General features: G+C 44.0%; 1 protein-coding gene across 3 annotated transcripts in view; it reads right to left on the reverse strand.

Annotated features, from left to right (window-relative positions):
* Window positions 1-16,209, reverse strand: part of SLC24A3 (solute carrier family 24 member 3) — a 509,953-nt gene that overhangs the window by 137,777 nt on the left and 355,967 nt on the right. For all 3 annotated transcript variants that reach the window (XM_017512663.2, XM_037732860.1, XM_037732861.1), the window contains one exon: window positions 1,455-1,529. In XM_017512663.2, coding sequence (XP_017368152.1) covers window positions 1,455-1,529 — 75 coding nt within the window. The remainder of the gene's footprint in view (window positions 1-1,454; window positions 1,530-16,209) is intronic.

Raw genomic sequence — 16,209 nt, forward strand, 5'->3', positions numbered from 1 at the left:
AAAAAAAAAAAAAAAAAAAGACTCACCTCTGCCCTCTTTTTCTGTCATTTTCTGGCTCTTTGATTGCCTCCCCCTACAAGGGCATGGGTATTCACAGGTTTTGTGGATTTCCTCAACTGAGTAGAACACATGCTGACAAGTGTACTGACATTTTCAGAACATAATTTTGGTATTCATACCAAAAAAGTTGCACGGGAAAGAGAGAGTTGTTTTGTTCTGCATGAAGAGTAAACAACCGAACGGTGGTATCTCAGAGATCACAAAGGACTCCAGTTACAGGCGAGGGACACCTCCTCCCCTTCAACGTAAGGTGACCCCACTCCCAGGTGGAATTCCTCAGACAAAGGGCTTCCGCACCTGCCCACTGTGCATTTCAGATGTACCCTCACTTATTCTGTGCTACCGTGGAAGGAACCCCTCCTGTGGCCTCTCTAAATATTGTTATTGTGGGATGCTTTTTATTTATTTAAGTATCAAACACTAACTTCCAGGATGTAGAAGAAACTGCTTAGGGTATGTGGTTCTCTACGTTTGTGGTTCCTGGACCACACAGCATCCTCAGCATCACCTGAAAACTTATTAGAAATGCAAGTTCTGCCCCTCCCACTCTCCCAAGACCTGCTGGGTCAGGTACTCGGAGGAGAGAGAAGGAAAGGGAAGACACAGCCAGGCTGGAGAACTACTGGCATAAAGAAACAGTGTTCTGGACAGGAGATGTGTCTGGGGGAGATGGCTTCTGGAAAGGGGGATTCTGAATTTATAAATAAATAAATAAAATGGAAAGCTTTCAGATAAAGGAAACTACATTTCCAAACAGATAAAGAGATAAAAGAGGCAAGAGAATGAAAGAGTTCTAGATCTGCTGAATACTTTCTGATGAAAGGGGTTTAACTTGCTGTTCAGCCTGGCATTCACTGTGATGATTTCTGACAGGGACACTTTCCTGATCTCTGTGGCCAATTCTTTCATCTCAGCGCTTCCGCTTGGAGCATTTCTGTACATATACAGAGAGAGGAAGCGTGGCAGAGGTATGCGGTTGGAGGTTTTTAATCCTGTGAGGAGCCCACGAATCATCAAAGGAGAGTTATGGAGGCAGAAGGAAATGCAGGAGAGAACGGTGGAGGAGGTAACAGAAAGGAAGAGTGAGTTTAAAAGGAAAATAAAACGGGGAAGGAAAATGCAAATAGCACCATTAGTTAGGTCTAAATGGAGTTGGGGAGGTTGGTGCTGTGGGTTCAAGTCTGATTATTGATTGCTGTCATGAAATGCTCAGTAGACTGATGGCACTTTTGTGCTGACATTGCCCATCGCTCTCAAACATGCTGATGCCTAGTGTTCCCACCGCAGCTGGCATGCGGGGGCTCCCCAGGACCTTGGTGACGAGGTGGGAACAGTACAGGGCACAGGTCCTGCCCCCGATCTGGCTCACACATACTGAGAAATGAGGCACGTACCTCACAGATCTTTTCCAAGGACGGGACGAAGAAGTCATCACATACAATGGCCAGCGCATAGAACATGTAGATGGCCTAGAAGACAGGACATAAAAGGGGTTAAAGTTAGAGTGAGGCAGAGTCAGAAAGGTGAGGGTCCAGTCACCGTCTGCTTCGATAATGTCTTCTATTGTCATGAATTCACCATCTTAAATACCAAGTTTTTGCAATGCCCGCAACACCCCTCTGTGACCTGGTCGCAGCTTCCTCTCTGACGGTATCATCTGCCACTCTCCTTTGCCCACCTCCTTTTCCACAAAACATGTCACAGATTCCTGTCTCAGGGCCTTTGCATTTGTTCTTCCCTCTGCCCAGAACACTGTCCCCCCAGATAGCCCACTGGCTCACTCCATCACAGCCTTCAGGTCCCTGCTCAAATGGCAACCTCTCTCCCCCACTGCCATTCTACTCCATTTATCTGTTTGGGTTTTCCTGATATGTTACATGTTAAATTAATTCATCTATTGTCTGTCTCCGCCACCAGAAGTTCATGAGGATATGATGTCATATAATTAATTTCATATAATTATTGCCATAACCCTAGCAGTCAGCACAGGGCCTGGTATATAGTAGGTGCTCCATAAAGGTATGCGGCATGGGGGGATAAATAAACGAGTACTTCCAACTGAACCTGCTTACTCACTGATCCCTGTAGGACGGCTTTGCAAACTTGTTTCTGTGTCTTGGTCAGCTATGACCAGGGTATCCCCTGGAATCCTACCTTCTGTCCAGAAATGGCCTCTCCACTGTGTCCAACCCCATGTTTCCTCTCTAACTAATGAAATCTTACTAGGATTCCAGTGTTGATTGACTGCTCAGCATCCTCCTCCCACTCTTTCCTAAGGAGACCCCAGTTTTGTCCAAATACCCACCATGCCCCATGTGGAAGGTGACCCTATCCTTTTCTCTAGGAGCGGATGCTGACTGGCCAGTCAGTATGTAGAATTCCTTAGCTGTGGCTACTGGTTCCGAGGTGAGCACGTGAGCTAGGCTGGCCCAACTAGAGAGCAGGAAAGGTTTTTAGTCCTTGCCAAAGGGAGCCATTTCTCACCCTCTATTACTGGTTATGGACAAGGAAGCTGTGAGCCCTTATTGCCATTGGCATCTTATTGAAGGAATCTGACTTGAGAGGAAGTTGACCCTGAGTCAGAAAAAAACTAAGCCCTTGATAACATCACCGAGCCCTGGGTCAAGTGCCCACCCCACCTCTTGACTTCATAACATACTATGAGCATTGTTGAGGCCAGTTTGATTTAGAATGTCTTGGTTAGTCACTTCTCAAAGCATCTAATAGGTGTGGTTCAAATTCCCGCATCCTCAGCAGTGACACTGCCTTCATTTACTGACCTCCCACTACCTTTTCCTTTTGAGAAGTGTTCCTCAGGATGGGGATCCTACATCCCTTCCTCCTCACACAGGGCACAGACACATGACCCAGCATAGCCGTAGAACATCTATGCCTTGTCACACAGTGGAGAGTCGGCAATAGGGCTGTAAGGGGCCGAGCAGAGATAAATGGAGGAGCTGAGGGAGAGACACCCTCTTTTTATGGATATAAACATATCCCACATCTGGAGTTGCTAGAGGCAGCTGTCACATAGGGAAAGCTTGCCTGGGAAGAATGTTGCTCCCACACCAAGAAGCCAATCCAAGAGATGGGACAGGCACGTGCACACAAACACATGCATAACCACATAAGCAGGCACGCACGCACACACACACACATGCACACATACACAGAGGTCCCAATGACACCATGTGACTGGCCCCAGCTCCAGTCTAAAATCAAAGTAGACTTTCCAATTTCCTGAGCCAATAATAGGTCTTTTACACTTAAGCAGTTTTAAGTTTCTGTCACTTGCAACTGTCCTTCATGAAGCCGTCTGTGGTAGCCCAAGCATGAAATGATCTCTCTGGCCTTTGACTCTTGGCATTTCCACTAATGTAGCCCCCGGGTCTCTGCTTTGTATGAGCTTGTTTGCTTTTCACATATATATGTTGTCTCTTCCGTGAGATAGAAGAGTCTAAAGTGTGCCTTAACGCTAGATCCTGTAGAAATGTCAGACAAATGCACAAAGCCATATGCATTAGTATTTTCATTCCAAAATTTCTGACTACAATAAGTTATCAAACCTAACAAAATATACCTTGGGGAATGGGTTATATAAACTATAGTTTATCATTCAATAAGATGCCCTTAAAAGGGACTGTGTAAATCCAATATGAAGTGACAAGGAAAGGCATTCACAATACATTGCTAAATGAAAACCAGCATTACAATTATCATTTTTACTAAATAATCTAGGTATACGTGTATATACACACATTATAAACTTGCATATAAGAGTTTGTAAGGCCATTAATCAAAATAGTAGCTACATTTCTCTCTCAATTGGTGTGACTCTGTCTGCATTTTATGATCCCTATCTATATTTTGTAATATTTTCACCCTGAATTAGTATTTCTTGTGTAACTTTTGTAGGTGATGGGAGGTTTTAGAGGTAAGAACTCTGTTCTACAGTTCTCTAATCTCTGAGGGGCCTGGGATGCTTGGCATGGAGAAAAATCTCAAAAATAACTCATTAATTGATCTATTCATAATCTGCACAAAATTATTTGTGAATGGGCTTTAAAAAATGTCAGTTAAAAATAATTCTTGCCATATTTTGTAGCCTGGGAATAAATCAGAAAATCCATTCCCGAATTGCAGTAGAATGAAACCCATTTTTGCTGTATGTCTTGGCTGATCCAGTGATACGAAGATTTTAAGATTAGCTTTGAAAGGACACTCACATTTGATAATTGGGATGCAGAATTGTACATCTGTAGATTAATCAAGATCTAAGTAAGCTGTCCATAGCTGACATATTCAACTCATTGAAATAGCCAACACTGCCTAGAAGTCCATAAACCATCTCAGCAAGAACGTGTTCTGATATTACGTATTGATCTGGTTTGTGGCAAGAAACTCTTATCTAATACACGGATAATGTCCATGCTTGGAGGGGGATGAGAAATGAGATCTGCCAAGGACTTGGGACCTTCGAGGGTGATGGGTATCCAAAGCTGTGTTAGTTCTCGTGAGCTGGGCAGCATGAGGTTGGGATGCTCACTCTTAACCAGATGCCCTTTGACACAGCACCTCTGCGCAGCACCTCTAGCTGCCCAAAGGTGCAGCCAGAGAGGCCTGCAAGGTGATAAGCCCTTGCCAGCCGCAGAGCCCTTCCTGGCACCTGAGGACAGCCTGCCACTCTGGGTACAAAACAGTCTGCTCTGACTCTCCCTCCTGTTACCCACTGGAAAACAGTTTCCTGCAACACAATCAAAGAGAACAAAGGAACAAAACAAAGGATGCAAAGTCAAATTTGAAGATGTAGAAAACCTACTAGGAGTGTGACGTTGATGGTACCATATCAATACAACTGGCACAAATATTTTTAAAAGAGTAAGTAAGGCATTTTTAGATTACTTTGACCATTCTTATATTTTCAAAGGATATATTCATATCATTGATGATAATAATAATCATCACATTTGCCATCGTGTGTTGAGCTAGGAATTCCAGGTATGCTCCAGGTATGTTACCTGGACTTCCTCAGTTCTTCCAAAACTTGTATGAGACAGGGAGTTACTGGCCCATTTCCCAGACAACTCAGAGAGTGTGGGAACTTGCCCAAGTGCACATGGCTAGCAGATGGCAGGGCTTAAATTTGACCCCAGGACTCCCTCCAAGCCTTCCCATGGAGCCCAGCTAACTCCCTGCATAAAGATCATTCCTGGTTCCCCACCCCATCTCCACTTTTTCTGATTCTCAGATCATCTACTAGTCAGCTGCCTTCTCCAACTGCAGGCAGGGAGGGATGTTTTAGAATCCTGTCCATCCACTTTTTGGGGCTGCCTGTCAGAGCCACTGAAGTTCTTTATTAGTATTATTATTTTGACAAGATGCACCACAAAATACGAGACAGATTTGAACTCCAAAAAGTGCTTGGGCTGGTCCAACACGCTGAGGCAGCCCCAATACGCTGTAACTCACCCCGGAATCCAAGCCCATGGCTTGGCTACAGCAGCCAGTACAAGTGAATGTGGGGCGCCTTCTGGAAACGATGAATGATGGGCATCTAGAGAAGATGGGGGTCTTTTGGAATTTCAGCTTTAGTCTCATGACCACAAGGCTTCTCTTCCCAGGGAGACCCTCGGAGTGGGAATTTTTGCTTTGGTATTGATCGTGTGTACCCTAGACCATGAGCCGTGTTTTATGTTTGTGTCTCTGGCCTCCCTTTTTTTTTTATGTTCATGTATGTGTCCTCCCTTCTACTGAGGGCGGCAGCTGTGTTCTCACATATTAATATCCACCCCACCCAAGCATGGGCTCTCTACATATGAAGTGATGGATCCCAAGGAGGGTGTTCATGGAGTAGCTGGTGTTGCCTTTGTTGCTGTTGTTGTTGGTTTGTGTGTTTTCTGAGACAGGGTCTCGCTCTGCCACCCAGGCTGGAGTGCGGTGGTGCACTGCACTCATGGCTCACTGCAGCCTTGATCCACTGGACTCGAGCAATCCTCCTACCTCAGTCGCCTGAGTAGCTGGAACTACAGGTGCGTGCCACCATACCCAACATTTTTTTTTTTTGGTATTTTTTTTAGAGACAGAGTTTCACTGTGTTGCCCAGGTTGGTCTTGAACTCCTGAGCTCAAGTAATCCACCCACTTGGGCTTCCCAAAGTGCTGGGATTGCAGGTGTGAGCCACCGCACCTGGATCGGTGTAATCCAGCAAAGGATATGCCCCAGTAGCATGGGCAGGACACAAGCAGCTGCTAAAAGCAACACAGCCTTCAGCCTTGGAGGAAGCCCAGGGCGCAGGTGTGGGATCTTCCATCAGGTCGTAGACTTGACACTTCCAAGCTGTGTGACTTTGTGTGACTTTTCTCACCTTGCTTAACCTTCAACATGAGCCTTGTCACAGCATGCCGTCTAGTGCTTACAAGACTGGTAAGAAGTAAATGAGGAGCAATGAGCAAAGGGGCGTAGATACAGCACAGCCCCTCATGCACTGCCATTGTTGTGGTAACAATAATGATGCTATGAGAACATGCCCAAGCTGGCCTGCTGGAGGAAAAGAGACTTGCAGGGTAGAGACAGGTCACCTCAGTCGTCCCAGCTAGGGCTGTCAGAGATCAGCTAACCCCAAGACATGCATGAGGGAGCCCAGCTGAGACAGGCCCAGCCCAGCCCAAGTTCCATAGTTCAGCTGAACCCGAAAAACCCATGAGCCAATGAATTGTTGATTGTATGTCACTGAAGTTGTGAGGCCATTTGTTACACAGCATTATTGTGGCAATCAGTATGCTGATAGTGTCCTTTGATGTACAGGTAACAGATAAAGCCCATAAAATAAAAAGAACCACAGTGAAAAAAAACAATAATGAGTAACTTCCAAGAAGCAGACTTGAAAAATTCCTGAGAAACAAAATGACAAAGTGGAACTTCCAGGGATAGCTCCTCTCAGCTGAAATAATATTTATATGTTTAAAGCCTACACTATTCAGAGGCCACCAAGGAAAATGATTCTGTTCTGAGGCAGGCATGCCTTAGGATTTGAAGGGTTATTTATTTATTAATTCAACAACAATGTGCGCAACACCAACTCAACTCAAAGCCAGATGCACTGCTTGCTGGGAAGTGTCTAAGACTTAATAAGTTACTGTCCCTGAACAAAGAAGAATGGCCTGAGGTCCAGCTGGAAGTACCCAAGGTAAGAGGATCACATTAACTCAGTGCAACGATCTTAAGATGAAGTTCTGTAATGTGGCAGACACTGTTGGTGGCCTATTCATTAGTCATTAAACCTTTTATTTTGCAAACACAGCTTCAGTGTTGTTCTGAGTAAGAATTCTGGCCTTCTTGGATATACTCATGGCCATGTGACACAGTTTTGGCCAATGACAAGAAAGCACAGATCCAGCTAAAGTCACCCTGTCTTCTGGCCTGCATTATTGGATATGATGTCTGGAATGGCAGCAGCATTTATGACTATGAGATGACCACCTGAGGATGCACACCAACATGCTGGGGCCAGCAGGTGTCATCTGGACTAATGCCTGAAATCATCTCCTTCTGTGTTTCAAACTACACGAGAAAAGGACTTCCTTACTTAACGTCACTCACTGTTAGCCGCGGGTTCTGTGCTGGAAGCCATGTGCTTCCCTAACTGATGTGGGCCACGGAAGATATGCTGGAATAGAGGTAGTGCAAGTTGAGAAGACAGAGGAAGTAGCTATTGACCCAGGAGTCTGAGAAATAAATACTCTCTCATCGGGTAATTTCAAAGGTTGATGGGGACTAATAAAACTAAAGAACTTAGGCTACAGTGGTTAAACTGAAAAACACCTGAGATAACAGGAAATCATCATGACCTGTGACTTAATAGAGGTGAGCATGCTCTAGCTGGAATGTCAATCTACATAAGGGCTTCTGAATGCTGAGGGCAAATGTATTTGAACGGCAGGACTTTAACCCTGCTGTTTTATGCAGCATCGACAGTCAGCGGTTTTCACAGGCAATTTCTTTTTACTACATCATCTGCACTCCTGTCTCTCTGTCTTTAATTTCAGTGAAGGTATTCTGGAGGAGCAATTCTTAGGGAAGCTCTACAGAACTGTGGCCTTGGTGGAAATTGTTCTAAATCTTTAGTCTCCCAGGGAGCACGGCGGGGATAATAATAATAATGATAATAAAATATTCCTTTTTCTCCTCTTTTTCATAGTTTCAAGTGATCACATATAATTAAGCTTGGAATAGAAAAGTTATTTTTAAAAAATTCATTTCCCCCTCTTGCAGGATCTGTATCTAATAGCCCCATGAGGCCAAGGTGCAACTGACCATGGATCTGCTGTAGGGTACTGCTGCCAGTGTCAATATCGTTGCTCTGGAACTGTTCATTGATTCTAGTGACTAGAGAGAAATGCTCAGTCTCACAGTCCAGGTTCTCAACAAGAAGATTTGGGGTGGGGCTTTGCAGAGAAGAGGAATGTAGCAGAAGGCTGTTGGTGGCCCTTCCCTTTACCATATTCTTCAGGCCTTGTTAATTTAGAGAGCTATCTTGACTTTCAAATACTAGAATCTGCCTCAATTTGTTTGAAGGCTTTTGATTTAACCACACGATGAAGTCAAGAAATGCTTGAAAATTAACATCCATGGGAGCCCTCAACTGATAAGAGTTGGCATATCAGTTAACCCGGAGTGGGCTAACTCTACATTGTCTCCAGAGTTTCCCAGCTGAATTAAGCTTCAGGTGCTCAGAATACTGTGTTGCACTGCTGGCTTGGTTATGCACCTGCTCTTTTTTCTTTTTTTGGAGATGGGGTCGAACTCTGTTGCCCAGGCTGGAGTGCAGTGGCATGATCATAACTCACTGTATCCTTAAACTCCTGGGCTCAAGGTATCCTCCCACTTCAGCTTCCTGTGTAGCTGGGGCTACAGGGATGCCACTGTGCCTTGCTAAATTTTTTTTTACAAAACCTTTTTTTGAGGGAATCCTCCTTATGTTGCCCAGGCTAGTCTTGGACTTCTGGGCTCAAGCGATCCCCTCCCTCAACCTTCTGAGTTGCCGGGATTACAGGCGTGAGTTGCTGCACCTGGCTCAGGTCATGAACCTTGTATTAGCAACTTTCACTTTCCTGTCTCACTTCTTATAATCCTACTGGCGTTTTCTTCCTCTTTTCCAATATCACTTTCATTTAAATCCTTGTCTCAGGGTCTGCTTCTGAGAGAGCCCACATTAAAACAAGAGGAAAGTGAATTAAAAAAGATTGTGAAGGGAATGAAATACAATTTGAAATCAAAACGGGCCACTCCCAGAAACAACTGCTTTCCTAAGCTGTATGGGACCTTCTCCTAAGTCCCACCCTACGATTACTTAGTCATTCGGCGTTGGGAAGGTCTTTGGGAGCCATTACCAGCTGAAATGGTTACCTTGCAGGGACTCAAATTCAAAGGGAAATGAGCATATGTGAATGGGACTGAACCATTGACATAAATCCTTCAATTATTTTACTTTAAAGGAGTTTAAAGGTGCCCAGACGTGTCCTTGGCCATTTAGTGTTCTTAAAGGTCACCATACTGGGGTCCCTGTTTTGGAGCCTTGAAAATGAGAGATTTGCCATCTCTGGAGAAATGTTGCAGCAGGAAAATTACCTTTCAGTTTTCCCTCTTTGCTCTCCTTCTTTCTCTCCTCTCGCTCCCTCTTCCTCATTGAAGATGGCTTTTCCACAATGTCCACTTGCTGAGGTATTGACTCCTGTGCTACTAAGGAAGTCATTTATTTCTTTTGGTTGTCAGTTTCTTGGGCGATCATTGCTGCTTCCCCTCAAAATCCACTGAAGGAAGGCTCTTGGAACATGGTTTGTGCAGCTGGGCTGATGCTGATGTGCTCCCTATAGGGATTTACTGTGAGTTTGATACATACCTTCTCCATTTACCTTCCTACCAGCAGCAGGGGACAATGGGGCTCATCCAGCCTCACAGGTGGGAACCTGGGGCACACAGAAGTCCAGCAGCTCAGGCCACATGATTAGTAAGTGGCAGAGGCAGGATTTGAACCTGGGTGACTCACTGGGTTCAAATCCTGACCAGCACACCACACCACAGGCATTCCAGGAAGAGGAGAGCCTGCTTTCTATTTGAGGAATGTCTGCAGCTCCAACCTCCACCAGGACTCAAATCCCCTTCCATGGAGGCCTCTGTTAAGACTGAAGCTCTTGCCCTGAGGTCCATAAGCCCCTCAACTCTCTAGAGAGCACTCAGAAAGAATTTGTGAATTTGCTAATTTGGATGGAGACAAATTACATCTTTGTCCTCACTAACCTCTAATCGGAATTCAGCACTTCCTTCCACTATGAATGCAGGCAATATGCCACAGTAATACTGGCAAGACCTGGGAATATGTCCCCAGCAGAAATCACAGATCTTTCATCTCACATTACTGGTGTTGCAGAGACCTCAAATTATCATTTGGGCTCATTATTACTTCGAAAATAAGTAGCTATGAGGCTTAATGCTAGATCTTCTATCCAATGCATTAACAAAGTATCCTATGTTACTATATCACTTCGTGTGACCAAGAGTCACCAGAAGATCCAGATAAAATGGAAATCCCTAGCATCACTCCAGAAGATCAATTTAGTAGTCTGGGTTGGAAACCCAGGAACCTCCATTTCTAACCAGCACCAGGTGGTGCATGGGAATACACTGGGGGACATCTTTGTACATTTCCTGGTCTGTTTCCATAAAACCCCTTGAGAAGGGGGTCAGTGATATGGTTTGGCTTTGTGTCCCCACCCACATCTCATGTCGAAGTGTGATCCTGAGTGTTGGAGGAGGGGCCTGGTGGGAGGTGATTGAATCATAGGGGCAGACTTCTCCCTTGCTGTAATTCTGATAGAGTTCTCCCAAGATCTGCTTGTTTAAAAGTGTGTAGCATCTCCCCCTGCTTTCTCTCCTGCTGGCCATGTGAAGATGTGCCTGCTTCCCCTTCACCTTCTGCCATGATTGTAAGTTTCCTGAGGTCTCCCCTGAAGCAGAAGCCTGTACAAATGGCAGAACTGTGAGCCAATTAAACCCCCTTTCTTTATAAATTGCCCAGTCACAGGTAGGTCTTTACAGCAGTTCACAGGTAGGTCTTTACAGCAGTGTGAGAACAGATGAATACATCCAGAATAGTGGGGAGGTCTAGTGTGCCTGTCAGGGTGTGGGCAGAAAACTCAAAAGGATTTGACCAAAGAGAACTCTTTTCTAACTGAAGAAAATTTAATGAAGGGCTTATTTGCAGCAGTGCAGTCAGGGTTAGGGGAATCAGCAAAGATGGTGGAGACCCCCAGAGCCTAGCAATAATGGGAACCTTTGACCTGAAGGTGCAAGAGGACATGGGGCTGCTGCAGCCTGGTGAGTGTAGGGAAAGGGGTTAATAGCACTTAGATTATCACAGGAGTGGAGTGAAGCAGCTTCTGCCAGACTCTGGAGAGCCAGGAGGGAACAAAAACGAAGTGCCCTGGCCTCTCACTCTTTCTGCCTTCCCTGTTTGTGTCACAGCTTCCCATCAGTTGAAGTGAAATCCAGGGGTGTGGGATCCCTGAGGATAAGGTCCTTAGAGGCTGGTCTCCCTGTCCAGGGCAAGGCAGATAAGAATGATGAATGGGAGAGGGGCTGGAGCAAGAATAACCACACAGGAGGCTTGGGAAAGGATGGAAAGGAGACAGGAGGCACAGGTGGGAGAGCAGGGCCACAGAAGTGGAAGGAACAGGTCCTTAAGTCTAACTCAGCATAAAGACGTCAGGCCTTTATCACTTCCTTGCCCTCACTGCTGATTTACTAAGGCTCTCAGTAAGTACATATACGATGACGTCATGGTACAGAACAAGTACATGCAAAGCATCAGGACACAGAAACATAAAAATACAAGTAGTCAAGAGCAGGAGGCGGAAGAACACTGACATGGCATCTTGCACTTTACATCCCCTGTGGATTTGTGCTGCCCAGAAGTGCTGGGGGCCGGCCAGGGAAGGGCAGGCCCTTTATGGCTGGACAGGGCTGACCTCCCGCGGGGGTTTCAGGAACCCCCTTTCTTGGGTTCCCGAGCTGCATTGCTTCCTGGAGTTTGCAAACCATTTTCATTTCTGAGTCAGCCTATTTATTGGTATTCTTAAATAAGATACAGGAAAGCAAACTTGGTTGGGGAATGGGAAGGGCCAATATCTCTGGGAGGGGCTGGGTCATTAAAAAAGCCTCTCTGTATCTATTTCTCCCTCTATTTCAGTCACTGTTCATATATACGTAGTATATATTGTATGTATCAACATATACAAATATTGCATATATTTCCACATATCTATTAGTTTGGATTAAATGTTTTAAAGTATTTTTATTGTGGTAAAATAGACATAACATAATTTACAATTTTAATAATTTTTAAATGTACAGTTCAGTGGTGCATTCATATCATGAAACCATCATCGCCGTCCATCTTCAGAGCTTTTTTCATTTTCCCAAGTTGGCACTCTTTCCTTATTAAACAATAACTCCCCATTTACCCTTCTCCTCAGTCTCTGGTAACCATCATTCTCCTTTCTATGAATTTGACTGTGTTAGGTACTTCGTACAAGTAAAATCATATGATATTTGCTCTTTGGGGACAGGCTTATTTCACTTAGCATAATATATTCAAGGTTCATCCCTGTTGTAGCATGTGTTAGAATTTCCCTCCTTTTTAAGGCCGAATAATATTCTATTATATGCCTATACCAAATTTGCTTATCCATTTATCTGTCTATGGATGATCTGTTTCCACCTTTTAGCTGTTGTGAATGATGCAATATTCTTTGAGTCCTTGATTTCAATTCTTTCGGGTATAAACCCAGAAATGGAATTGCTTAATCATGTGTAATTCTGTTTTTAATTATTTGAGAAATTGCCATACTATTTTCCACAGCAGCTGCACCATTTTGCATTCCTAACTATAGTGTAAATGGGCTCCAATTTCTCCGCATTCTTGCCAACACCAGTTATTTTCTGATATTTTGATAGTAGTCATCCTAATGGGTGTAAAGTGGTATCTCATTTTGGTTTTAATTTGCATTTCCCTAATGATTAGTGATGTTGGGCATCTTTTTATGTGTTTAGTGGCTATTTATATATACCTTTTTTGCAGAAAGGTCTATTCAAGTCCTTTCCCATTTTGAAATTGAATTATTTGTTTTTTGGTTGTAGACTTGTAAGGGGTCTTAATATATTCTGGATATTAACCCCTTATCAGATATATGATTTGCAAATATTTTTTCCCATTCTGTGAGTTGCCCTTTCACTCTGTTAACTGTGTCCTTTAATAAACAAATGTTTTAATTTTTGATGTATTCCAATTTATTTTTTCAGCCATTCTAATGCAGGTGTGATGGTCCATATATCTATTTTTCTGCTGCAAAGTGAAGATGATCGAGACATAGTTTTGGATTTGGTTAAAAAGTTTATTTTTTTCCTTTCAGTTGTCAGGTTTCGGGGATAAATATGCAGGTTTGTTACACGGGTAAATTGCATGTTATGGGAGTTTGCTGTATGGACCATTTAGTCACCAAGATGACAAGCATAGTACCTGGTAAGTAGTTTCTCAGTCTTCGCCTTCCTCCCACCCCATACTCTCAAGGAGGCCCCAGTATCTGTTCCCTGTTTTGTGTCCATGTGTACTCAGTATTTAACTCCCGCTTATAAGTGAGAACATGCAGTATTTGGCTTTCTGTTCATTTTTTGCTCCAGCTCCATCCATATTGCTGCAAAGGACATAACCCTCATTCTTTTTATGACTGTATAGAATTCCATTGTGTATGCATACCACATTAAAAAAAATCCTGTCCACTGTTGATGGGCAATTAATTTGGTTCCAGGTCTTTGCTTTTGTAAATAGTGGTGCTTGCAATGTCTTTATGGTAGGGCAATTTATATTATTTTGGATGATTTATAAAATATTCTGTATTTATATGCTGAGTATATACCCAGTAATAGGATTGCTAGGGCAAATGGTAAGTTCTGTTTTAAGTTCTTGAGAAACCTCCAAATGGCTTTCCACAGTGGCTGAACTCATTTGCATTCCCAGCAGCAATGTATAAGCGTTCTCTTTTCTCCTCAACCTTGTCAGTAACTATTATTTTTTGACTTTTTTAATAATAGCCATTCTATCTGGTATGAGATGTTATCTAATTGTGGTTTTAATTTGCATTTCTCTAATAATTAGTGATGTTGAGCATCTTTCATGTGCTTGTTGGCTGTGTTTTTATGTCTTTAAAAAAGTTCATTTTTGAAAAAGTGAAATCCCGTCTCACTGCCCTGAAGCCCTGCTGCCAGGTATGATGGAGGAGCAGAACTGTTTCCTGGTTTTCCTGGTAACTCTCCCCCGGCAAGCACACATATGCTCTGTGAAGCATGGTTCTAGAGGAAGATACCTTCTCCTGGTTTGAGTCCATTAATTCTTTTCCAAGGAAGGGCCTCTCTTGTAGAATAAGGAATGTTAATTCCTCCTACATCTGTATGGGTTTCCTTCTTTTTCAAAGTATTATTACCCAGCAGAAGTTTTCATTTGATGTGCACAAGAACAGGCATTGATGATTGAAGTTCTTTATCCCCATTCTGTAGTTGACAGAAAGAATGACGGGCACAGGGTGGAGGCAGTGAACAATGAGCAGTTTGGGAGTCCCTGGTGTTGTCAGAGGCTGCTGCCTGGGCCATGACCTCAACTGCCCACAGGAAACGGCAGGGTGTGGGAATGTAGAAATGAATGAGGTAGGGCCCACTGCTCACTGAACAGTGGAGGCCCATCTTTGACTCTGCCAATTGTTCCAAGAGAATATGAACTTGGTGTGGTCAAAGCTTCTGATTCTTCAAGAAAAGCTGCAAAGCTAGGCTTCTAGATACAATCTCTTGATTTTGAGCAGTGGACACTAAGTAGCCACTCTGATTTCAGCTCCTTCTCCCTTGCTGCTGCCTCTGTGCCAGGCCCACTGGCCTCCTGACTGTTGCTTGAATGATCTTGGGACAGTTTAGTTCACTTCTGCGTCCTTAGTTACAGAACAGTACCTGGTACTCTTTTTGGAATTTGAATGAATAAATGAATGAATGAATGAATGAGCTCTTTCAGTGGGCCAAGCCCTGGGCTCAGTGCTTGATATGCATGAGCTCATTTCACCTTCCCAATAACCAGCATACAGAAGAGTGGCCTACTGAATCTCTGATGCACAGATGAGTAAATAAGAAAGATTTGGAGGAAATAAGAAAGATACCCGATTTACAGAGTCAGCATTCATCCAAATTTAGTGCCGCATGACTTCAAAGCCCCTGATCTGAATCACACAGCCTCCACTCTCAGCAGGCAATGAAGAGAACTCTCCATTCTCTCCAGGCAACGAAGACGTAGAATTTCCTACCTGTCTGGTTGCCATCCCATTCGCTCATTTAAAGGTGCCGTTTAGTGTGAGAGGGAAATTGGCATTCAAGTGATAGGAATCAATACAAGGAAAAAGGCTCTGAGGTCTTGGTTGCGTTGCTCAGAAGGAAGCCCTCGGATTCAAGAATCCATATACAATAGAGGACCAGTAAGGTAGTGGCAAAAGCAAGACAAGGAAGAAGAAGCAGCCAGTGAGGGATGTGATGCCAGGTGACAACTCAGCCTTAGCCTCACCCTGTACAGAATGTGGATTGCACCACAGAATTTGTCTTACCTGGAGGCAAAGGAGCTGGGCTTTCCTACTACTATACCAATCAGTCATTGGCTATTGACCGCCCCAGAGAATGCAAATTCCCAGGTGCTTCCCACTCTCAGTGTATCCTGGTGAAGTGGCTCCAGTAGCCTAAGGTAGTTCATGGAAAGTTGCAGGGGTGAAGCATTAGTAGCAAAGCACACAGAGCTTCTGGATAGGCACACAAACAAGGAAAGGGAATTCATGTGGATCTGATGGAGCCCCCACATGTCTGCTACATAAGTAAGTGGAGCCTTTGAAATTAAAGCTAAATCTAGAGTTACTCACTGGATTCCACATAAGCACAGAAGAGGGACACCTAACTTAGGTTTTAGAGAGTGACAGGATGGAGGCCGGGTGCAGTGGCACATGACTGTAATCCCAGTGAGTCACTTGAGGTCAGGAGTTCGAGTTCAAGACTAGTCCGGCCAACACAGTGAAA

Source organism: Cebus imitator, unplaced genomic scaffold (assembly GCF_001604975.1).
Source record: "Cebus imitator isolate Cc_AM_T3 unplaced genomic scaffold, Cebus_imitator-1.0 Scaffold475, whole genome shotgun sequence".
Lineage (NCBI taxonomy): Eukaryota > Metazoa > Chordata > Mammalia > Primates > Cebidae > Cebus > Cebus imitator.